The 25,037-nt window shown below is 46.3% G+C and overlaps 2 protein-coding genes across 2 annotated transcripts; both read left to right on the top strand.

Moving 5' to 3' along the window:
* Positions 1-3,920: 3,920 nt before the first annotated feature.
* On the top strand, positions 3,921-4,943 carry LOC149335491 (kelch domain-containing protein 3-like). Its single transcript, XM_089553933.1, has one exon. It carries the CDS (start codon positions 3,921-3,923, stop codon positions 4,941-4,943), a length of 1,023 nt encoding a protein of 340 aa, XP_089410059.1.
* An 11,928-nt stretch (positions 4,944-16,871) lies between these two features.
* LOC149335490 (kelch domain-containing protein 3-like) lies at positions 16,872-17,939 on the top strand. The gene has a single exon (XM_089553932.1). The coding sequence runs from the start codon at positions 16,872-16,874 to the stop codon at positions 17,937-17,939; it is 1,068 nt and encodes a 355-aa protein (XP_089410058.1).
* Positions 17,940-25,037: the final 7,098 nt, after the last annotated feature.

Below are 25,037 nucleotides of genomic sequence, written 5' to 3'. Positions count from 1 at the left end.
GTTCTTTAACGTGCACTGACATCGCACAGTACACGGGCCTCGAATTTCTCCTCCAAAGAAATTCAGCCGCCGCGACCGGGATCGAACCCGCGTCTTTCGGGCCAGCAGCCGAGCACCATAGCCACTAAGCCACCGCGGCGGTTCTAAATTTAGGGCGTGTTCCTCTAGACGGTCGTTGACACAACGTCCAGTTTGGCCTACATAAAACTTTCCACAAGACAGGGGAATGGAGTAAACCACCCCAGTGGAACACCTTACAAACGGCTTCTGATGCTTTTTCAGGCACTCGCGCTTTCTTGCACTGCAAATGCGCGGACATAGCTTTCCGAACTTGTTGGGAGCCGAGAACAAAACAGGTACTCCATGCCTGCTAGCAGCTTTTTTGTGGTTGTGCGAGATTTTGTGGAGGTAGGGCATGACCTCTGGCTTAGGGGCCTTTTGAAGAGCATCAGCCGTTTTTTTCTCGTTCCACGTTTTAACTTCTGAAGGATGGCCTCAGAGACTGCTGTCAGAACCGACCAGGGAAACCCTGCAGCCACAAGCCGGCTTATCTGATAATTAAAGCACTGGAACATCTGATGTGGACACGATTTTTGGAAAGAAGATTCCAAGCACAGCGACGCTATTCCTCTCTTGATAGTCTTGGAGTGCGCCGAGTCATACGGCAACAACTCCTTCTTTGCTCGTGGGTAATAGCCCCAGCAGACGTGTCCTTCACAGAACGTTAATTTAAGGTCTAAAAACTGTAAAACCGAAACTTCGGGCAGTTCACGGGTAAAAGACAAACCAAGACCGTGTTTGTTAAAAGTATCTAAAACATCACCTACTGTAGAGGGGTAGGTGATGGTCTCCTGCTTTCTTAAAAGTACTAAAAAATCATCTATATATCTAAAAACTTTTAAAACTCTCCCCCCCCGCCTTGAAATTCTCTTCCAGCCGCTTATCTATCTTAGCTAAAAAAATGTCGCAGAGAATTGGTGCTGCACATGACCCTATTCAAATGCCGTTTCGCTGCAAAAAAGGCTGGTCATTAAAAACAATAAAAGTAGCATTCAAGTAAAACTGCAATAAGGTTAAAAAATTATCTACAGACAATCCTGCTAAGTTCTGGAATGACACGTCGCCGTTTTCCTCAATGCATTCCTTAACAGACAGTAAAATACGATCTTTGGGCACGGAATAAAAAAGGTCTTGAATATCTATGGAAAAACCAAAGCCAATGTCTTCATTAGACTTAATAAACTGTGTGACATCGATTGACTTTTTGGTGAGAAAGGGATCGTCCAAGACAAGGCTTTTAAGCTTCAGTACTCAATCTTGCCTTCGTTTCTTATAACTTGACTCCTTCCCTGCGTGGCTGTGAAGTCATCGATTGTTTGTCTGATCACAAGAAGCTAATAAAACATTTAAATATGAATTCAATGATAGCCTTTTTTATAACTCCAGAAACTACTAAACGACTTGGTTGGTGCTTATGTTTATAGTCATGGATGTCTGGAGGGTTCACTTTATAAATTCAGTCAGTTATATGAAGCAAAACCCGGTACTAACGTGCTCCGGGAGTATTTCTCACAACCGGTTGCGTTACAACGGGTTACAAAACGAATGCCTCGGTAACTTGTGAAATTGCAGAAGGGAAGCGAATCCTAACGCTTTAGTGTAAGGCTTCACTTCACTGCACGTTTTTTTCCTTAAAGACCCTTTTCCAGGGTGTTACATAATGGGTGGGGTTTACAAAATGCAGGTATCAACAGTGCTTGAAAATGATATAGGACATGTTATGGCAGCAATATTACGGGGAAGGCCGTTCTTGTCAGCTGCTGCACGAGAAAAAAATGAGTTGGTAGAAGAAGAGCAAGAAGAAGAAATTACTTTTTCCCCGCGAATCTGCATCCCGCTAGCTTCTTTCCATGACTTTACATTCTCAGCCTTAATAATTTCTCTCGTTATCCTATTTTCAAATCGGCCTATCACAAGACGTTTTTAATTAAGTTTTTGCGTTACCTTCAAGCGCCATGGCATTAGATATGAGAATGGGCACGTTTAGATAAGAAAATAAGTTTGGAAAGGATGGTTCAAAGTAACGTGATTAACATAGTTTACTGTGTCCGGCAACCTATCTCCCTTTTATATTATCGGCCGCCTTTCTGTAATCGCACATTCCTGTTCCTTACGAATATTTTGAAGAATGAAGTACTAAAGAGCCAGCAAACCACGATACTCTACCATGAATGTTTCATTCACTTATTCAGCTCATTTACTTCATTTTTAGTATTTGGTTTCAAAATCTAATACCGTATAGCACAGGTACATAATGAGGTTCAGCATTCTATTTGACATATTCTATTCCATTCTATTTGGCATATATTTAATCCTATTTGGCATATATTTGGAATTCTATTTGACATTATTCTATTTGGCATACAATAAAGTGATGGTGCAGTAGTGCGATTCTTGTGATAGCATTCGGAATGCTCACTATCAAAAAATAGGACACTGTTTTGACGCGGCTGCTGCGTCAGGTCAATGCACAGCATGTTTTAATTTCAGCAAGTATGAACGTTATTTTATCATGACTCTGCCGTTCCCCTCAGGACTTTGGCTCACAATAAATTCCTCTTCTCTAGCACTTCAGTAGGAGAAGTCTGACATGCGCGTCAGCTACGAGAAGAAACTGGCGAGAAGCGTCACACACCGGTGACGCCACCTCAGAGCAACGAAAAGGAATGTGATCAATGCGAAGTTGACCATGCCTGTCTAATCCGGGCACCGTTAATTCTGCAACCGTAAGCGTAGAGCACAAACCATCACAGGCTACCAGTCACAATGGTTTCGGTGCAGAGCCATTGCATTCTCCTAAAGTGGGCTGGTGTTTACCTGTAAGCGGCTGCTTCGGCGAAAGAGGTCTGCGGAGTAACGAAAGACGCCGTAGTGAAGGGCTCCGGAAATTTTTACCACCTGCGGTTCCTTAACCTGCACTGACATCGCACAGTACACGGGCCTCTAGAATTTTGCCTCCACCGAAATTCAACTACCACGGCCGGGATCGAACCCGCGTCTTCCTGGTCAGCAGCCGGGCTCCACAATCACTTAGCCACCGTGGCGGCGTAAGTAACTGAAAACAATGTTCGGGAAGAGACGAAGAACTCAGTTGAAGGGCTGTAAACACACGGGATCTCGAACAACAGGTGGCATGGAACATCAGAGTAAAGTCGTTCTTTTCTGCCCCAAAAAAACTGAGTACGCTGGCAGCAGACACCACCAAATTAACAGAGCAGGTGACGTGTGCCACCGTTCCGATTGCGCACAGCGCAAAGTTAGCGTAGCGCATCGGAAACCGTTGAAGTGTTACCTTTTATTTACAAGCGCAAAATGGGAATAAGCGTGAACGAACGCCTCGAGGAAATTTTAAAATCAGTGGAACAGTCACAGCCTGAAATTTGTTAAGTTCACTAGGGTTAACACTAGGCAGTTCTCTTATATCCCCGCAAGCATCAAATTTTGCGGGAGTTGGTACAAACCATCCATATTTACAAAGAACCAGATATGACTGTGCGGAACGCTTCTCTAGGGCTGACTGCGCGCTAGATTAGTCTCATATCAAGCGAAAGCCTGTATCAAATTGGACGTGCTTCTTTTCATATGCTTTCATGCGATGTTTCTTTTCTAGGTTAAGACGCATGCGTGGAATTCCGCGGAATAGTATTTTAGTACGAAGTTTGCTATTAAAAACGGCAGTTCGCCGTTGCGCGCGAGTGCGTGAGCTACTTTCAGACCGAGACACACTTCAGATTTCCGCTGAGTAGTCACGTGCTTTAAGCCACAAAAAAAAAATACCTGGACCCCTTTTAACGGCGAATAGTTGTTTCTTCGAAATGTGGACGTTGAAACTGCAAGGTGTTCCGAGAGCTGTCAACCACATGGCTGTCGCTATTAATGGCAAGATATACTCTTTCGACATCAGAAACTCGGAAGTGAACTTCGTCGACGTGCACATTTTCTGCCCTGAGCGGTACCGCTGGTGTCTTGAGAGGACGCAGCCGCTACCCCGCGATAGGCCGGTTCGGTTTTTAAACTTTAAGGTTGTAGCCTACGGCGACTGTGCGTACGTGTGCGCTCTTCGGGGATTGGGCCAGCCACTGGCTTCCCACGGCAACCTGTACCGCTTCGACACCAACACAATGACGTGGAGCCGTCCTGAGGTGTGCGGTGATGAGCCGAGCTATCTCAGCAGCGTTTCCTGCGTGGTGCGGAACCGTATGTACATCATCGGCGACCTACAGGAAGGTACGTTGCACTTCCTTGACCTGGATACCTACAAGTGGCATCGAGTTCACACAACTGGAGACGCTCCAGCGTGCCCGCCTTTTAATTCGGGCTGCGCCATTGGTAGCCGGATTTATGTTTTCGGAAATGCGCCTGGCAGCAACTCGGTGTATTACCTGGACACTGTGAACCTGACCTGGGTGCGCCCGCACGTAGAAGGCGTAGCCCCAACGGTGCGCTTCGGTCATAGCGTCTTCGCGTACAACGGAGAGATGTACATCTTTGGAGGTTACAACACAGAGCAGCGCGCACTCGTTACAGACCTGCACAAATACGACCCAGGGACGTCTCGATGGACGCAAGTGAGGCCAAGGCGGTCGGGCCCTTGTGCCAGAGTGTTCCAGGCGTGCTGTGTGATTGGAGACCGGGCGTTTCTTTTTCGTGGACGCACATCGACGCGCATCAGAGAAGATCAGTCACCTCCACGAGATCGGCAGCTCGTCGCGTACCACCAGTTCGCCCAGGTCGCACTGACTGATCTGCACGCGCTAGACTTTTCACCCACATTGGAGACGTTGTGCCTTGCGGCGGTCATTGATGCCCGTCTGGAGATCGGCGTCGTGGCGCCGACTGTAATGGAGACATATAATGCCATGACAGGTGAAGGCAACAGATGAACCCTGTCGTAATCTACGAGAAGACATTGCAACTGTGTGTGACAAACCCTTTTAGAGGGTGCCTCGGCATGATCGATATCATGTGTTAATAAAACTGCTGTTCACCTGTCTAGCCACGAAATGGCCTATTTTAGTTCTTTTATTGAGCAAGCTTGTTGCTTTTTTATGGGCTTAGCGGACGTTATTAATTCGAGAGCGTTATATGGCTCTGTTGCGTCAGCAAAATGTGTCCGTAATTTCATCCGCATGTTTACATCGTTCTCTTAATATAAATGTGCGAAAGTGTGATTGTGACAGATAGTGTGTGATAAAAGCCGGGGACCAGTGTTCAGCTCACCTTATCTTTTACTGACAGTCAAGGATAGCGATTTGCTCGAAAGCTGTTTATTATGTCACAGCTTTGCGTTCTTGTATTGTCTGTGCCTTTCTGTTATACCTTTTTTCTTGCTCCTGTTGGCTTACACTGCCCAGTGGCTGTTGTTATGGTGCGCACTTAGAACTCGGCTTTCGGTCTATACTGTTATTCTTCTCAGGAATGCTTTCTTTTTTTATCTTTTTCCCTGTATGATACTGCTAGCTTTTGCTTTCACGTTTACTTTAACTGCTCTTATTAGCGGCTTTCATTTTGTGCCCTTTGCCCCTGTTGTCTTGTTTTCTACTGGTCTTAGTTTCGGCTCACTGGGCCTGCTGCGTGTTGAATTCTTGGTGTAGACGTGCCAAAAGTTTGATAAGACTATTTATCGATAGCGTTTTGATACGAAGATTGCCTTACGTGCTGTTCCTGTTTTCTGGTGTCACGTGGGTTCTGTCTGACATTTAAAAAGATGCTCATTGCTCTCAATAAATTTGGATGTTAGGCTGCTATCCTGTTAACTTTAGTGTTCGTCCTCACCTTTTCGGCTGCTTTCATTAGCCATGCAAGAAGACCAACAAGCAGAAACCACAACTTGAACAGATATAAGTATAAGCCGCGATTCTGTAGCGCTGACTGCGTACGAGATTAGGCTTTTTTATCAATTTGAAAGCCTTTAGCAAAAATGGGCCTGCTTCTTTCGATGTGTTTTTATATGATGTTTGTTTTCAGGGTTATCACGCATGCGTTATTTGCGGCGGGATAGTATTTCACTGTCAAGTTTTGTAATAAGAACGCAAGATTCTACTTTGTTTGTCACGTCTCTCAGCTTCTTGGAAAGTCATACCTACCTCAGAACTATAATGTGTACGCTCTTGCTTTCAGCCATAAAACAGGGGCCAAGATCCAGTCTTAGAGTGAATATTTGTCTGTCCGAAATGTGGACGTTAAAGCTAAAAGATGCTCCAATAACGGTCAAGTTCCATTAAGGATAGTTGCCGGGCCAGTTGGTACATGACCACACCGTAAAACAGCGCGCTTACACGGGACGAACAAAGAAGACACGCACACACACAGCGCTGAACTTACAACTGCATGGTTTATTGCATTGCTCGCAATAAACACCGGAAAGGAAAACAAAAAACAAAAAAAGGAAGGCGGGGAAGATATCCTCCTGTCGCATCATGTCGTCAATGATTATTCAAGATATTTAATCTCTTTTCTTGTCAGTACCATCGATGGAGTGCTAACGCATGACGCGCCTTTCCTATCTATGATGAATGCTTCATATAGTTCACGTTTGTGTTGATGATTATACCGCCTCAAAATCTGGCTTCGTCCAAGGTTAGGTGTGGATTGACAGGCAGATACGTGTTTTGCCAGCGTGCTGCCGTATCCCGTACGGGTGTTAATGGCGTGCTCTCGTAGGCGGTCGTTTATGCAGCGTTTATGCAGGATGCCCCTGAAATGAGGGCATCCGGGAAACCCACTTCGCGTAGACGTTTCAGCTGAGATTCCATGCTAGCTTGCTGTCGGTGATGGCACGATCTTTTGAGGGCATTGTTCATTGTTCATTGCATTGTTTTGGGTAAGTTTTAACTCACGAAAGAACTGCCTGACGAAGGCCAACTTCAGTACCTTGACCTACGGTTGCTCTCGAGTGAGGACCATCTGTGCTGGCGCTATGCTCCGAGGTCTAAGAAATGTCTTCTGTCTTACTCGTCCGCGCATACGAAGCTTGTCAAACGAGCAATAGCTTTGGGCGCCTTCAACAATGCCCTCAAAAGATCGTGCCATCACTGACAGCAAGCTAGCATGGAATCTCAGCTGAAACGTCTACGCGAAGAGGGTTTCCCGGATGCCCTCATTTCACGGATCGGTTTCTAGCTCCTGAAAGATCTCCGCCTATATACCCTCCCGATGAGGCCACGCAAAGAAATAGAGAAGATGGCTGTTATGCCGTATCTGCACGGGATCAGCCACTCGTTGAAGAAGATAGTAGGGCGTGCTGGAGTGAATTTGATCCTAACCGCACCCAGAAAGCTCAATATGCTTTGCAGGATGGTGAAAGAAGAAGCCCCAAAACCAGCGCAGTGCAGTAAGAAACATAAAAAAATGTTCACCACCTGTGACACGGAGGTAATCTACGAGATACCGCTGTCATGCGGCGTATCTTATGTGGGTCAAAGTGGACGCTGCATAAACGACCCTCTACGAGAGCACGCCATTAACACCCGCACGGGATACGGAAGCACGCTGGCAAAACACGTATCTGCCTGTCAATCCACACCTAACCTTGGACGAAGCCAGATTTTGAGGCGGTATAATCATCAACACAAACGTGAACTATATGAAGCATTCATCATAGATAGGAAAGGCGCGTCATGCGTTAGCACTCCATCGATGGCACTGACAAGAAAAGAGATTAAATATCTTGAATAACCATTGACGACATGATGCGACAGGAGGATATCTTCCTCGCTTTCCTTTGGTCGTTTTTTGTTTTCCTTTCCGGTATTTATTGCGAGCAATGCAATAAACCATGCAGTTGTAAGTTCAGCGCTGTGTGTGTGCGTGTCTTCTTTCTTCGTCCCGTGTAAGCGCGCTGTTTTACGGTGTGGTCAAGATCCAGTCTGAGTGTGAATATTTGTGTTTCCGAAATGTGGACGTTTTAGCTGAAAGATGCTCCATGAACTGTCAATAGCCATGCTGTCGCTTTTATGGGGAAGATCTACTCCTTCGACGTCAGCTACGCAGAAAGACACTTCACCGACGTGAACATTTTCGACCCTGCGTACAACAGTTGGGACATTCTGAGGACGAAGCCACAATCCGGCGGTAGACCAATGATGTTTTTAGACATGAACATAATACCCTACGGATAATGTGATTACCTGCGCGGTGGCTGGGGAGCCCGGAAACCTGACTCGGACGGCAGCCTTTACCGCTTCGATACCAACACAAAGACAGAGCTGTCCTGAGGTGTTCGATGATTAGCCGAGGATTCTGTCATTCTGCGTTTGGGTGGGACACCGTATGTTCATCATTAGCAGGCAACCGCTGGGTTCGGTGCAGCATATCTACCTCGTTCACCTGCATACCTACAAGCGTTATTGAGATCAAACAACTGGAAATGCTCCAATATGCCAGCATTTAGACTCGGCCCGTGCCATTGGTAACCGGATTTACGTTTGAGGCAGCACGCCCTACAACAACCGTGTGTTTTACCTGCACACAGACAACTCGACCTGACAACTCTAAAGGGCATTCCTGTTTCGTGGCCATTCTTCGAAACGTACTCCAGTTTGTAAGTTCCCTCCAGGAGATCGACAGCTTGCCTTGCCTCAGAGGAGTTGGCGGATCTGCACGCTCTAGAATTTCCACCCACATTGGAGACGCTGTGCCTTGTTGGACTCATAGATGCCTCTGTGGCGTCAACACCACAGCTCGCAATCCTGGTTGGCCTCGGGCTGACGTTGCAACTGTTTGCAACAAATCATCTTAGACGGTGCTACAGCAGTTGGACATCACGTGTGAGTAAAACGTTTGCTCCTCATCCCACATACGAAATCGCCTATTTTAGTTCTTGATTGAATCGGTTTGTTCCCTTTTTTTCAGAGCGCAGCTCTCAGGCGCCCGTTTCTGCGTTTCGCGGTGTCGCCGTCACCGTTGTCCTTTGTAACCTGGAGAGGGAAAAAGCGCAACCTCCTCCCCTCCTTAGCAATTCAAACAAAAAAACAGCGCCGCTCGGACGGCTCTCGCCGGCGCGCGTGAAAAAACGGGGGAGAAGGAACCCCTGGAGAGTGACTAGCCTTCTGTGTGTGGCTGCCCCGTCTCCCACCGCTCGCGGACTCGGCGCGCGGGAGGATTGCCGTCGATTGTTCTATATTGTCCGAGTCATTGCTACGTGACGTTGACGGAGAGGGCGTGGCCTTGCGTGCGCCAAGAGATTTCCTCCACCTCTTCGCTCGCGCAATGGTGGCGGCGCCACGACAGAAAGTTCCAGATGCTCCTCGAAGCCACTCCCGGCCTTTGACAAATGAGGACGCACGTACAGCGCGAGAAGGAGAAGTTGACTGCATAGCCGACACTGTGTGTATGTGTACGCCTGCTTTGAAGCGAAGAACAGACAGACGTGGAGCAAGCCTATATAAGAAGAGCGTTGACCGCCAGAGCGGCTGTTTAATCTTCAGTGAACAAATTCTGTTTTGTTTGTTTGCCTCTCCCTCTTGAAGTAGAGCACTTTAAGTGCAATAATTCTTTGTATTATAATCTCTCTCAAGTGTAACTTTATTGTTAGCGGAGTGTTTCTTGAAGAAGGAATATGTCTGAAAAATGAAAAGCTGTCTGTTATTGTACATATATGTCTGGCTTGCATTATTTCCCTCAATCTATCGAAAAGCTGAAACAGCTGGCGTGCTGCGATCAAATTCTGCATTAGCAAATAACGTAATTGTCGGCAGTTTATTTTTTCCTTGAGTATGTAACGATTGCTCTTCTGGCCCTGCCTTTTATGTCGCGCAATTATTCAATCTCTACTTCAGTTTTTCTCCTTTTTTATTTCACAGTGTTCAGTCACCTAATAGATCATGAACTTGCACTAATGCAGTGATGATGCCTCGCTCCTAGATCTGGTATTTAACGTTTGTTCGGGCTAAGCAGACCCTCAGTCACGCTCCTTTCAAGGTGACAACTGTTTGTGCCCGAACTGTCCAGATCACGGCGCCGTCGGAGTTCGGCCAAACATTAAAGAAATGGAAAGACAAGCCAAGCGCAGCGAAGAACTGGCAAGGAGATGAAGTCTCTGAATTTTAGAAACAGATATATTTTAATGCTAGCAATTACAAGATCAGGGGCGCTCGGTGAGATTCACTACAGTTGGACCACGAAATTATCGATTTCAATATAACAGTGTGAGATGAGCTACTAGAGCGCTGGAATAACCCCTCTTCGGGATGAGGCCGCTCTAGTTCCAGCATCATGATGGGAATGGCCGGTTTCCTGTGCCTTACTGAACACGCAACAGAAAATGGGAGCGTGTACTTGGACTGTCCAGCTTTGAGCTAAGAACTCGGTCGTTCTTCAGCCAGTGTCATCGATGTACCGGTAACCAGCATGCCAGTGATTAATGAACATGGATATAAGAGTCAAAGATCTAAACTACGTTTTCACCAGGAACGTGAGAAATGTACTTGACCCTTATGAAACACGTCTGTTGCCTAAGAAATAGGCACTGCTCGTTTCATCGCACGTCGAGCAGCACACGAGGTAACGACCACACGGGCGCTATCTTTCAGTGCCAGCTAACTAGAGGCAGCAGTGCAAGAAAATTTCCTGTTGAATAAGTATACCTATCAAGCGATGAACAAGTGCTGAAACAAAAGAATACCGCGCCCCTTTCGCACACTTCCTGCTCATTACTTATTTTTTGGTTTATGGGAATTTAACGTCACAAAGCGACTCAGGCTATGAGAGACGCCGTTGTGAAGGGCTCCGGAAACTCGACCACCCGGGGTTCTTTAACGTGCACTGACATCGCACTGCACCCGGGTTTCTAGAATTTCGCTCCACCGAAATTCGACCACCGATTAGTTAGTTTCTGTGCACTATTTTGCACTAGATAAAGATGAGTCATGTCGATCATCCAGCGTTTCCTGATTTTTTTGCGTACCTAAATAGTTTCTGCGGTAGGAAATAGTCAAACATGTGTGTCAGGCTTATTTTAGCATCATCTCTTAACTGTCTCCTTACTGGAAACGTCTCGTGCACATCATCAACCGGAGGCACCTGGCCGCAGTAAAAGGCAGCCTGTTTTGGAGCTTGCCGTGTCCATACGAGCACAGTAATACATAGCCTTTTGATAAGAGGAATAAGATTTAGGCGCACTCGTAGTGCTTTAATATGCCATCGGCCTCTGCTTAGAGGCATAAGCATTCGCTTTATAGGCATTTCTAGGCATAAGCCGTACGTGGCGTGCGTCCGCTAACTGAACATCAATGAGAGAAACAGGACAAGGAAAGTTATCAACCAATCAGCAAGTCTCTAATCGTCCTGAACGTGTCGTAGCGTTTACAGCAGCCCTAGCGGTAGGAGGAATTAATCTCTAGATGGCCAGTGGAACAAGTCTAGTGCCGCCTGAGTACTTCAGGTTGGCATTAGCAAACTTGATGTAAAATGATGCGCATATATATTAATATTCATAGCTTGCTCTTCCTAAGAGGAAGAAAACTGACTGAAAAATTGCCTTCGGCGCATGCACCGAAAAGTTTTGACGGCTAGTGGAATATTTAGGTTTAGGACACACTTAACATTCACACAGCAGTCTTTAATGCTCAGCATCATGCCTGAGGCAGCAGCCGCACAAATCTAGAAGAGCTTGTCCACGTTTCCGGGGGATACATACATCCAGCGTCATCGAAGGAGGTGTAGAATGTATACTGGAAATATGCACAAGCCTCATTGTGTTCTCCAAATTGCACCCAACAAAGTGCAACAAGCACAATGAGCAGACCTCAGTGCACACTTCAAAGTGCCCATAGCACGTGCTCATAAACAGTATGCACTGCGTAAACAGCACAGTTCTTCGTTCATTTAGTTTAATGTGGAATCATTTCTAGACTATGTCGGCGGGCTCGTGTCATCAAAATGTTTCCGCAGCAGTTGTGACGTCTTCAAAAGAGATAGCATCAAACCAATGGTTGTAATCGAAAGAGGATGTTGTGAAGATGCTGAAAGAAAGTAACGTCGATAGGATGATTGGTAAATAATTACAGCCAAAAATAACGAAAAAACGTGGAAATAGGCGGACGTCGATAAAGTGAGTAGGGGCGAAAGAGCAGTGGACGGTAAAATAATAGAAAAATAGGCAAAATAGTGAAAATTATTTTTATTGAATTAAAATGTATTTCATGAGTGGTAATTAGTCGAACAAAAAGTTTCATTGACATACCTTGAGTAGTTAATTAAAAGCAAAAACCATTGAATGGTTTAATAGGCAGGACGGGGATATAGGAAGGCACGGCAAAGCTACCACGGAGCCAAATTTGAAGAACCAAGATGGTTGATCGAGATAAAAGAGGATATAATCAGAGTAAATAGATCGATCTTTAATTAAAGCATCAGATAATAATGCTCATTCGATAGTTAAATTAATTAACCAACAAGAAGAAAATGATAAAGAGAAGCGAGGAGAGCCGACCAGTGCCGAGGAGGTGTCAATGCGTTCACATTCACTCAGTGCGGGTCGCCGCACTGGCCTTTAATTTTATGGTAGTGACGCCCCTCAGATCTTCGGATGACGCCCCAGTGCTATCTTCATCAGCGATTCATCGAGGCTCGGCAGCCTAGAGCAGTACATAACTCTTCCTCTTACGGTCACGCAGATGTTTGGCGACCGGAAAAGCACCGAAGGACACCAAGTTTGCTTTGATATTGAATTTAATAACGCTTTTCCATGAGTGAAATTCGGACTCGTATTCCCGGCGACTCGCATTTTTCGCAGCACGCAATGTTTCTTTGTTCTCAGGTCGACTGTATTAGAGGCTTCTTATGCACGCCTATTGAGAAACATAGCAACGGCTTTTCTCAAATCTTTTTTTGTGCGAAGGAGATGAAGCCCGTACCTCAACAACATTTCATTGAAGGAGCTGGAGCCCTTTTCTCAAACTTTTTTCAGAGCAAATACGCAGCTCACTGCAATTTCTTTTCCAAACCTATCCTAGGGTTGCTAGCAAGTTTTTCCTTATTGAAATCTTTCACCGGCACAAAACCGGTCCTTGGGTCCATAGACGGAAGTAACAATCTGTTGAAATATGGAGTGGAAGCACTCGACCGGTTTACACCTAGCAACAGAAATACGTTTTTTACATAGGTGTCGAAAACAGCACAAGGAAAGGGACAAACACAGCTCTGATCGCCAGTGGTCGCTTGAGTACCGTGGTTACTAGGCCGTGGTAACTAGCTCGTGGTAACCAGCCCAGTCGACCACTGATCGCGGCAGCCCAGACAACAACGACACTGAAACCTCGTTAAGAAACAACGGTTGACGTTTCTGATCCCTTCATGCTTCTTTTCGCTGATATGGACATTAGTTCTCAGGAAGCAGAGTGCAATGAAGAAGGTATTGGCGGTTTAGTATTCATCCTTTAAGGGTGAGCGTGCTTCTTTTGAGTAGTCACAAAAAAACGGGGAAATAATCTCTTTTGCGTTTGATAGCTTAGTTGCATAAAGTGGCTTGCAAGCTTCCACGAAGTCAAAGAAAACAGTTATCCTTTTTCGCAAGGCCATCACCTCGACCTCCGCGCAGCTTCGCAAGCGATCATATAAGTGAATTTCTTTTAGGATAGGTTCCGTTCTTTTCTTCATCATTAACCGAGCCCCTTCAGGCAGTTCGACAATCCTGAGCGCAATGAAAGCATCGAAGGCGTCCTTCACGAGGAGTACCCCTATCTGTGATGATGATGATGATGATAGTGATTTTTTATTGCTCAAAAGCATCTGCGGCTAAAGAGCCCCTTGGCACACGGTATTTTCGCTTGCTCAAGGCAGCGTCACACATCGATTTCCCAAGAATTTCACCCTGAGTAAGCCGAGCACCAGACCAGGGGAAGCGTTTAGCCATTGTATCACCGGTCGGTAACCTGCGGCACTGGGGATTGAACCCCATACCTCCCGCATGCGACGAGGATCCTCAACCACTAGACCACCGGTGCGGTGAGTATTCTTATCTACTCACCGGAGTACTCTCAAGAGTTACGAACGCCTTTACGAACTGCCCATGCCCCTGAAACTTGTAAAGGCCTAGCATGAAAATCTCTTGTGCGAACTGATTCCGCACTGGGCAAGAGATCTTCAGAGTTCTCTTTACCTTGGAAAATTGCATTGCCTTTCGCCTTTCATAAATGACTTGTATTTGCGCCCTAATTCTGAAAACAAACCACCTTAGTGCTGTACTGATACGTAGACTTTATTGCAGCTTTACTGTACATTCCTTGGTTTGTCTCTGCAGAATCACAAGGAAAGGCTCGCATTAGGCTTAAGGCAGAAATGTGCCGGATTAAAAGCGTCACAGCGAAACATATCAGCGTTCCAGCAGAGGAATTCAGAAGATGCTTGGTCCGCAAGCTGCTCAAATTTTCATCCTTCCAAGTAAACCGCATTAATCCTAAACAAAAGAAAGGCTTAGCTTGGTTAAGCTCGGTAATTGCGAAAGCAATATCCGTACCTACGCCATGGTACAGCTGGTAGTAAAGCTGGTGGTGGTGCTTGTGGCTAGACTTGCGGTGATGCATCGGTTATACAATCCAATCCAAACCAATCCAATCCAATCCCATCCAATCCATTCCATTCCATTCCAATCCAATCCACTCCTATCTAATCCAATCAAATGTAATATACTATAATCTAATCTAATCTAATCCAATCCAATCCAGTACATTACAGTCCAATCCAATTCAGTCCAATTCAATATAATGTAATCCAATCTATATCCATCTAATCCAACTAATGAAGTCAAGGTCAAATGAAGGTCAATGATGGTCACAGCCGCGGCACGATTGTGGTCAACCAGCAAAGTGCAAGTAGTATTGCTTTCGCAATAAAACAGCTCTTTAGACTCACTGACGTTTATGGAGCTTTGACAGAGGACACGCTGAAGATTCCAGAAGCGGCTGCCCTCGTGGACGCATACACGGCACTGAACAATACCTCACTTCTTCTGACAACCTGGAATGACCCCCAATTCAAAACTAGAGAGGTGGACACTTTGCTCATTCCTGTTATGAGCACATACCTTATGATTCTAACCCTGTTTAGAGATGCGCAGTATCCTTCCGCAAAGATAAACTTTTTCTTCACTCAGCGTGGCACTGTCGTCCAAGTAGACCTATTCGATTGATGGATGTCGTTCACGTGGCTATTGGTCACATTAGGGGGTCTTGGGGCCTTGGTCTGCCTAGAGTGGACGATCAGAAGGAAGGTTTCTTTCAAGTCAGACCTTTGTTTCCCGGTCTCACGTTCGTCTCTTCCTACTCAGTGGTCTCCTGGGTAAGAGCCCTGCAGTGAGGATGCGCGACCAGAGCCTGATACTTGTGGCGTGATCCATCGGTACGCTCTTCGGTCCTTCGGTATGCTCAAATTTCCATCACGGCGATTCGGAGCATCCATTCGTTGTCCTCACTATCAAAAAATAGGACACTGTTTTGCCGCGGCCGCTGTATCAGGTTAATGCACAGAATATCTTATTCTCAGCAAGCATGAACGTTATTTTGTCATGACTCTGCCTTTCTCTTCACGCTTTTTGCTCACAATAAATTGCTCTTCAGTAGAACTTCAGTGCAAGAAGTCTGTTTGACATGCGCGTCAGCTACGAGAAGAAACTGGCGAGATGCGTCATACACCCGTGACGCCACCTCAGAGCAACCAAAAGGCATGTGATCGATGCGCAGTTCAACATACCTGTATAATCCGGGCACCATTAATTCTGCAACCGTAAGCGCAGTGCACAAACCATGACAGGCTACCAGTCACAGTTGTTTCGGTGCAGAGCCGCTGCATTCTCCTAAAGTCGGCTGGTGTTTACCTGTAAGCGGCTGCTTGGGCGAAAGAGGTCTGCGGTGTAACGAAAGATGCCGTAGTGAAAGGTTCCGGAAATTTTGACCACCTGCGGTTCCTTAACGTGCACTGACATCGCACAGTACATGGGCCTCTAGAATTCTGCCTCCACCGAAATTCAACTACCACGGCCGGGACCGAACCCGCGTCTTTCGGGTCATCAGCCGAGCAACACAATCCCTTAGCCACCATAGCGGCGCAAGAAGTGACTGAAAACAATGTTCGGGAAGAGACGAAGAACTTAGTTGAAGTCCTATAAACACACGGGATCTCGCACAACAGGTGTCGTGAAACATCAGAGCAAAGTCGTACATTTCTGCCCCAAAAAAACTGAGCAGGCTAGCAGCAGACACCACCAAATTAGGAGAGCATGCGACGGGTGCCACCGCCCCGATTGCGTACAGCGCAAAGTTAGCGTAGTGCATCGAAAACCGTTGAAGTGTTACATTCATTTGCATGCGACAAACGGGAATGAGCGTAAACGAACGCCTTGAGGAAATTTTAAAATCAGTGGAAAACTCACAAACTGAAATTCATTAAGTTCACTAGGGTTAATACTGGGCAATTCTGTTACATCCCCACAATCATCAAATTTTGCGGGAGTTGGTACAAACCATCCATATTTACAAATAACCAGATATGACTGTGCGCAACGCTTCTCTAGGGCTGACTGCGCGCTAGATTAGTCTCATATCAAGCGAAAGCCTGTATCAAATCGGGCGTGCTTCTTTTGAGGTGCTTTCATACGATGTTTCTTTTCAAGGTTAAGACGCATGCGTGGACTCCCACAGAATAGCATTTCAGTATGAAGTTTGCTATTAAAAACGGCAGTTCGCGGTTGCCTGCGAGTACGTTAGCTACTTTCGGACCGAGACACGCTTCAGATTTACGCTGAGTAGTCACGTGCTTTAAGCCAAAAAAATATACCTGAACCGCTTTTAACGGTGAATATTTGCTTCCTCGAAATGTGGACGTTGAAACTGCAAGGTGTTCCGAGAACTGTCAACCACACGGCTGTCGCTATTAATGGCAAGATATACTCTTTCGACATCAGCAGCCCGGAAGTGAACTTCGTCGACGTGCACATTTTCTGCCCTGCGCGTTACCGCTGGCATCTTGTGAGGACGCATCCGCAACCCCGCGATAGGCCGGTTCTGTTTTTTGACATTCAAGTTGTAGCCTACGGCGACTGTGCGTACGTGTGCGGTTTTTGGGGACAGGCCCAGCGACATGCCTCGCACGGCAACGTGTACCGCTTCGATACCTGCACAATGGCGTGGTGCCGTCCTCAGGTGTGCGGTGATGAGCCGAACTATCTCTGCCGCGCCGCGTGCGTGGTGCGGAATCATATGTACATCGTCGGCAGCCTACAGGTAGGTACGTTGCACTTCCTTGACCTGGACACCTACATGTGGCATCGAGTGCACACAACTGGAGACGTTCCACCGTGCCCGCCTTATAATTCGTGCTGTGCCATTGGTAGCCGGATGTATGTTTATGGAAGCACGCCTGTGAGCAATCCTGTGCATTACCTGGACACTGTGAACTTGACCTGGGTGCGCCCGCACGTAGAAGGCGTAGCCCCAACGGTGCTCCTCAGTCATAGCGTCTTCGCGTACAACGGAGAGATGTACATCTTTGGGGGTTACAACACAGAGCAGCACACACTCGTTACAGACCTGCACAAGTACGACCCAGGGAGGTCTCGCTGGACGCAAGTCAGGCCAAGGCGGTCGGGCCCTTGTGCCAGATTGCTCCAGGCCTGCTGTGTGATTGGAGACCGGGCGTTTCTGTTTCGTGGCCTTACAACGACGAGCATCAGAGAAGGTCACTCGCCTCCACGAAATCGGCAGCCCGTCCCGCCCTACCACTTCGCCCAAGTGCCAGTGAATGATCTGCACGCGCTAGACTTTGCACCCACATTGGAGACGTTGTGTCTTGCGGCGGTCATAGATGCCCGTTTGGAGATCGGCGTCGTGGCGCCGACCGTAATGGAGACGTATAATGCCATGACAGGTGAAGGCAACAGATGAACCCTGTCGGACTCTACGAGCAGACATTGCAACTGTGTTTGACAAACCCTATTATAGGGTGCCTCGGTAAGATGGATATCATGTGGGAATAAAACTTCTGTTTACCTGTCTAGCCAAGAAATGGCCTATTTTAGTTCTTTATTGAGCAAGCTTGTTGCTCTTTTATGTGCTTAGCGGACGTTATTAATTCGAGAACAGCCGCCGCGGTGGCTCAGCGGTTATGGTGCTCGGCTGCTGACCCGAAAGACGCGGGTTCGATCCCAGCCGCGGCGGCTAGAATTTCTTTGGAGGAGGAATTCTAGAGGCCCGTGTACTGTGCGATGTCAGTGCACGTTAAAGAACCCCAAGTGGTCGAATTTTCTGGAGCCCTCCACTACGGCGTCTCTCATAGCCTTAGTCGCTTTGGGACGTTAAACCCCATAAACCAAACCAATCCTAATTCGAGAACATTATATGGCTCTGTTGCGTCAGCAAAATGTGTCCGTAATTTCATCCGCACTTTCAGATCGTTCTCTTACGATAAATGTACGAACGTGTGACTGTGACGGATAGTGTGTGATAAAAGCCGGGGACCAGTGTGTCAGCCCACCTTTTCTTTTACTCAAAGTCAAGGATAACGATTTCCTCGAAAGCTGTTTATTATGTCTCAGCTTTGGGTTCTTGTGTTGTCTCTGCATTTCCGTTATACCTTTTTATTTTTTACTCCTTTTGGCCCGAACAGCCCCGTGCCTGTTGTTATGCGGAGCACTTATGACTCAGCTTTCGCTCTATTCTGTTATTCTTTTAAGGAATGCTTTCGTTTCGTTATCTTTTTACCTGTACGATACTGCTAGCTTTTACTTTTGACTTCACGTTTTTTTTTTTTTACTGCTCTGAATAGCGGCTTTCATTTTTTGCCCATAACCGCTGTTTGCTTGTTTTCTACTGGTCTTTGTTTCGGCTCACTGGGCCTGCTGCATGTGGAATTCTGGATGTACACGTGCCAAAGGTTTGATAAGACTATTGATCGATAGTGTTTTGATATGAAGATTGCCTTGTGTGCTGTTCCTGTTTTTTGGTGTCGCGTGGGTTCTGTCTGACATTTAAAAAGATGCTCATTGCTCTCAATAAATTTGGATGTTCGGCTCCTATGATGTTAACTTTAGTGTTCGTCCTCATCTTTTCGCGCTGCTTTCATTAGCCATGCAAGAAGACCAACAAGCAGAAACCAAAACTTGAGCAGATATAACTATTAGCCGCGATTCTCTAGCGCTGACTGCGTGCGAGATTACGGTTTTTTTATCAATTTTAAAGACTTTGTCAAAATTTCTCTGCATCTTTCGATGTGTTTTGATATGATGTTTGTTTTCAGGGTTATGAGGCATGCGTTGTTTGGGGCGGGATAGTATTTAACTCTGAAGGTTTCTAATAAGAACGCCAGTTTTTACTTCGTGTGTCACGTCTGTCAGCTTATAGGAAACTGAAACCTACCTCTGAATTATACTGTGTACGCTCCTGCTTTCAGCCATAAAACAACGGACAAGATCCAGTCTGAGAGTGAATATTTGTGTTTCCGAAATGTGGACGCTATAGCTGAAAGATGCTCCATGAACTGTCAATAGTCATGCTGTCGCTATTAAGGGCAACATCTACTCCTTCGACGTCAGCTACGCAGAAAGACATTTCATCGACGAGCGCGTTTTCAACCCTGCATACATTGTGTGGACGAAGCCGCTACCCGGCGGTAGACCAATGATGTTTTTAGACTTGAACGTAGTACCATATGGTGACTTTGCGGACCTGTGCGGTGGCTCGGGAGCCCAGATACCTGACTTGGACGCCAGCCTTTACCGATTCGATACCAACACAAAGACATGGAGCTGTCTTCAGGTGTGCGGTGATTAGCCGAGGATTCTGTCATTCGCCGTTTGGGTGGGGCACCGTATGTTCATCATTAGTAGCCAACCGCTGCGTTCTGTGCAGCATATCCACATTGTTGACCTGCATACCTACAAGTGGTATTGAGTTCAAAACTGGAAATGCTCCAATATACCCGCATTTAAACTCGCCCCGTTCCACTGGTGACCGGATGTACGTTTGGGGCAGCACGCCCTACAACAATTCTGCGTTTTACCTGGACACAGACAACTCGACCTGGGTTTGCCCGCACGTAGAAGGTGGGGCCCCTCAGATACGCTTAAGCCTCACTGTCTTCGTGTATAGAGGACCGGTGTACATATTCGGGGGATACAACCGGAAGCTGAGTATCCTATTTGCAGATCTGCGCAAGTACGACGCAGGGACGCCTTTCTGGACGCAAGTGAGACTGAAGCGGACAGGCCTCTTGTGCCAGTATGCTGAATGCCTGCTGTGGGATTGGGGACAGGGCATTCCTGTTCCGTGGCCATTCTTCGAAAGGTATCAAAGTTGGTCGATTCCCTCCAGGAGATTGACAGCTTGCCTTGCTCCAGCACTTCGCCGAAGAGCAGTTGGCTGATCTTCACGTTCTAGACTATGCACCCACCGTGCAGACGTTGTGCCTTGGTGCACTCATAGATGCCTGTGTGGCGTGAAGACAACAGCTCGCACCCATGGTACGCCACGGGCCGACGTTGCAACTGTGTGCAACAAAAATCTTAGATGGTGAAACAGCAGTTGGACATCATGTGTTAGTTAAAGGGTCAGTGAGGAGACCGCTATCAATATTTTTTTATTGCAAATACTGATAGTTCTGCATTTCAAGGCTTTGTTGCCACTTGGCCGGCAGCGAAAGATGCATTTATTTCTAAGAAATTGGGATTCGAATTTGAAAACGTTTTTCCCGCCGCTGATTCAAACTTGGGACTCTCTTATGACGACATAGGACTAGGTGACGTGCACATGACGTAACGCAGACTCCGTGATTTCTGGCGGCTAGCGGTGCGGGATAGCAGCCGCCGAAATGAAAGCTATCGCCGGCCGCACGTTGAAGGCATCTATCGGCTATTGCGGCCGTATCTACCGTCGCTTCGTTTACGTTTGCACCGGCGTTTTGCGAGTGTTACGATGGATCCTGTTCTCGAAGTCGTCAACGAAGTTCTCGCAAATAGACACTTTAAGGATACCATGTACCTTGTTACAGATAGCAGAGTACCGGGAGCCCGCCTACCGCCGGTGAACAGGCGCTGATTGGTCCCGATGCTGCAGGCGCGCGCGTAGCTGTTGGGTACGAGGCGCCATCTGGCGATGTCAAGGAGATTTGCGCATGCATTGGCTGCGCGCGGGATCCCGGAACTCGGGTACCGGTAACAAGAACACGGTACACGGTATGCTAAAAGTGTCTAATAACTTCGGCCTGCACTGCAGCGATCTCCGCCCCACAGAGCGTCAATTAGTTGGAAGTTCACTTCAGTTCACTTCACTTTATTACCTTAAAGGCCCACAGGATATGGGGTATTACATAAGGGGTGGGTTACATTGAAAAATCAGATTAAAAAAACAAAGAAAAACATAAGATACAAATATTATTCGCTGTTAAAGGTAGCAGCTAAACAGTTCGCTAATGTTGATGGGCAGGTGATTGCGGCGATGTCGTGTGGAAGGCTGTTCCAGTCCTTGATTGAGCGTGGAAAGATTGACGATGCAAATGTAGTTGTACGCGTACATGGCCGGGCTACTTGAAGGGGATGACCAATGCGGAGAGAAATGCGTGCCGGCGCATTGATGTAGGGAGGACGACGAAGTTAGCTGAAATAAAATTTGTGAAACAAGCCCATACTAGTAATACGACGCCTACCAGCCAGGGATGTTAAGCCTGCCGCTGCTTTTAGTGCTGATATACTGACATTATATGAATAGCACAAATGTATGAGTCTTGTGGCTCGATTTTGTACTGATTCTAGGGAATTTATTAGATAATTTTGGTTATGGCTCCAAATAGCAGAGGCATATTCTAATTTAGAACGAACTGATTTGTAGGCCAGCAATTTTAGGTTTTGTGGCGCATGACGTAGATGTCATTTTAAGAATCCAAGGCTTCTGTTAGCGGATGATATGATTTTAGTGACATGCGCGTTCCAGGTTAGATCATTGGACAATGTTACTCCGAGGTATTTGTAAGTCTGAGCTAATTCTACCGTGACGTGCGAGATTTTATAGGAGAAGAGGACAGGATTACGTTTTCGGGGAAATGACACGAGTTTTCATTTATTGGGGTTTATTTCCATGAGCCAGTTGTTACACCAGTCATGTACGCTGATTAAGTCATTCTGGAGGGCGAACTGATCAGAGGCGTTGTTGATAGTGCGATAGATGACACAGTCATCGGCAAAAATAAGGACGTTACAAGAGACATGCGTTGGAAGGTCATTAATGTATATTAAAAATAAACGCGGACCAAGGACTGATCCTTACGGTACACCTGATGTTACCGGAACAGAACTAGAGGCTTGATTATTAACGTAAACAAACTGGATGCGGTTAGCCAGGAATTCGCTTATCCACTGTAATATGTTAGGATGTAGGTTTAACCAGGACAGTTATAGTAGTAAGCGTTTGAGGGGTACTTTGTCAAATGCCTTCGCGAAGTCCAGGAATATTGCGTCAGTTTGTAGGTTACAGTCAAGGTTCGCATGCAGGTCATGGATGAAAATAGCCAACTGTGTATCGCACGATAGGTTCTTACGGAAGCCGTGTTGAGCAGGATGAAAAAAATTTAGAGTCAAGAAAGTTCATTACATGAGAATAAATGACATGTTCCATGATTTTGCATGGCACACTGGTTAAAGAGATGGGACGGTAATAGGACGGTGAGATGGGACGGTGACTTTTGTTACCTGATTTGAAGACCGGAACAACCTTCCCCACCTTCCAATCACTGGGTATGCTACCTGTGGAAAGTGATTGTGCAAACAGTTTTGACAGATACGCTACGGAAGCATGGCAAGTATTTTTTAGGAACTTCGGGTTGATACCATCAGCACCCGCAGAAGATGACATCTTGATATTTTCAATGATAGATATACTGCCGTGCACAGAAAAGATGATTGAAGGCAAGTGCGAACTCAGGTTGTCAGTGTCGGTACAAAGTGGCATATCAGTTTCGTGTGTGAAAACGGCTGAAAAAGCGGCGTTAAAAATATTAGCACATTCCATGCCACTGGTCATCTCGCCAAGTGAGTTAGCAAGTGTGATGACCAGCGCCTGTTCAGGGTTTAATACTTTCCAGAATTTCCTCGGGTTATTTGTTAGGATCTTGGGGAGGTCAGTTTGGAAAATGTGCGTTTCGCATCACGGATAGACTCCAGGTATGTTGACTCGGCTGCGTAATATTTGTTCCATGCGCATGCACTTGGGTTACGTTTAGCTGCGCGGAAAAATCTCATCTTTTTGTTTTCAAGTGTTTTCAAATGCCTTGTGAACCATGGTTTGTTGGGATTGGCACGAAATGTGATGGTGGGAATAAACTTCGCTTTAAGTTCTATAATTTTAGTTTTAAAATTAGGCCAGTTTTCCTCAATTTATCGATCACCGAAACCTGTATCAAAGTTTGGAAAGAACGCCATTAAATGATTATTGATTTCCTCGCAATTCGCTCTGTCATAAAGGCGAATCGTTTTATGGAATGTTTGGCGCGATTCGGGGATGAAGGTGAAAGCAGCGTGTAAAACTTTGTGGTCACTAATTTCGCGGAGAGAAGTAAGCGATGATAAACTTTCCGGGTGGTTACTTAGAATGAGGTCCAGGATATTGGAGGATTCATGCGTTACGCGTGTGGGTTCAGTTACTAACTGGGTGAGATTGAAATTCAAACGTCGACAAAGTTCTTCATTTCGGCATTGCCTGTTGGTGTTGGGTTCAGCCAGCCAATGGATGGGTAATTAAAATCACCGAAAAGAAGAATGTGCGCGTTGGGATATTTGCCAGTTATTTGATTTAGACTATCGCTTAACTTTGAGGAAAAGATTGGACTACTGGAGGGGGGTCGGTAGCAGGCGCCTCGTATGACGATTTGTGGTACGGAACGGCAGATTATCCAAAGTATTTCAAGCTCTGATTGGATGTTAATGATAGAACAAGGCAACAGCTGGTTAGTGGCAATAAGAACACCTCCTCTTCGTGCGCCTTTGCGGTCCTCTCGGAAAACGTTAAAATTTGGTAAATCAGCTAAAACTTCTGGATCGGTGACGTCGTCTGTTAGACACGTTTCTGTTAGTACAAGTATATTGCTGGAAGATGATGAAACAAGATTACAAATGTGTTCACGCTTGGGAAGGAAACTACGTATGTTGGTAAAGATAACAGAAAAAGAAAGATTTGCAAGTTTACCGCGTGGGCTGTTACGAGGAAGATTAGTGGCGCGACAATAAGACTTATGCTACGAGATTTCGTGTGCAGACTATGAAGACTCGTCGAATGCATAGCGTTTAGAACCGATACACAAAGTTTTGTAGCGCAAGGAAAATTTAGTGGTAGTAGCTTTGGCAAACTTTACGAGGTGCCTTCGCGCTTCTCGGACAGGGCGTGAAAAGTCCTCCCCTATGCTGTAATCGGTGCCTTTTAACTTATGGCCATTTGAAAGAATCATCTCCTTGGTTTTAAAAAATGTAAATTTCACTATTATTATTATTATTCCCTATTTCACTATTAAGTTGACTGGCACAACCGGGCACGTTTCGCCGGGCGAGCGTTAGAAGACTCAAGGTGTTCTTTACACTGCAAACTGCCTTGTACGATCACGGAAAATCGTGCCATCATAGTTTTTCATCGACCGTGGCGATCATGTGACCAACCTTAACAGGCTCCTTCGAACGTTAACTAGCATTTGGAGCGGCACACGGAGTTCCTCTGGTGTTCCGCGCTTGTAAATCGAGGCGTGTCAAAAACGAAGCCACGCGGGCATGCAGAGCGCATAGACGCGAAGCGCCATGATATACCGAAACTCATCTGGCCGCCTGTGCCGCCGCTAAGTATTGATTTTCTTCGCTTACAACATTCAGGTAGTCTTTTGTAGGTCTTTCTTGTGTGATAAAACGCACTCTTGGATTCAAAACAAAATTTACTTCAGTATTTAACCGCGCAACCTTCGTTTGTCAGCCTCAGTGGTTGGTGGCTTATCGTGCCCCAGTGTTGCTAGAACCA

The sequence above is a fragment of the Amblyomma mixtum genome, chromosome 7, assembly GCF_055824585.1.
Source record: "Amblyomma mixtum isolate Tamu chromosome 7, ASM5582458v1, whole genome shotgun sequence".
NCBI classification, from domain to species: Eukaryota; Metazoa; Arthropoda; class Arachnida; order Ixodida; family Ixodidae; genus Amblyomma; species Amblyomma mixtum.
The sequence above is the reverse complement of the archived record's forward strand: the minus strand, read 5'-3'. Positions and strand labels throughout refer to the sequence as shown.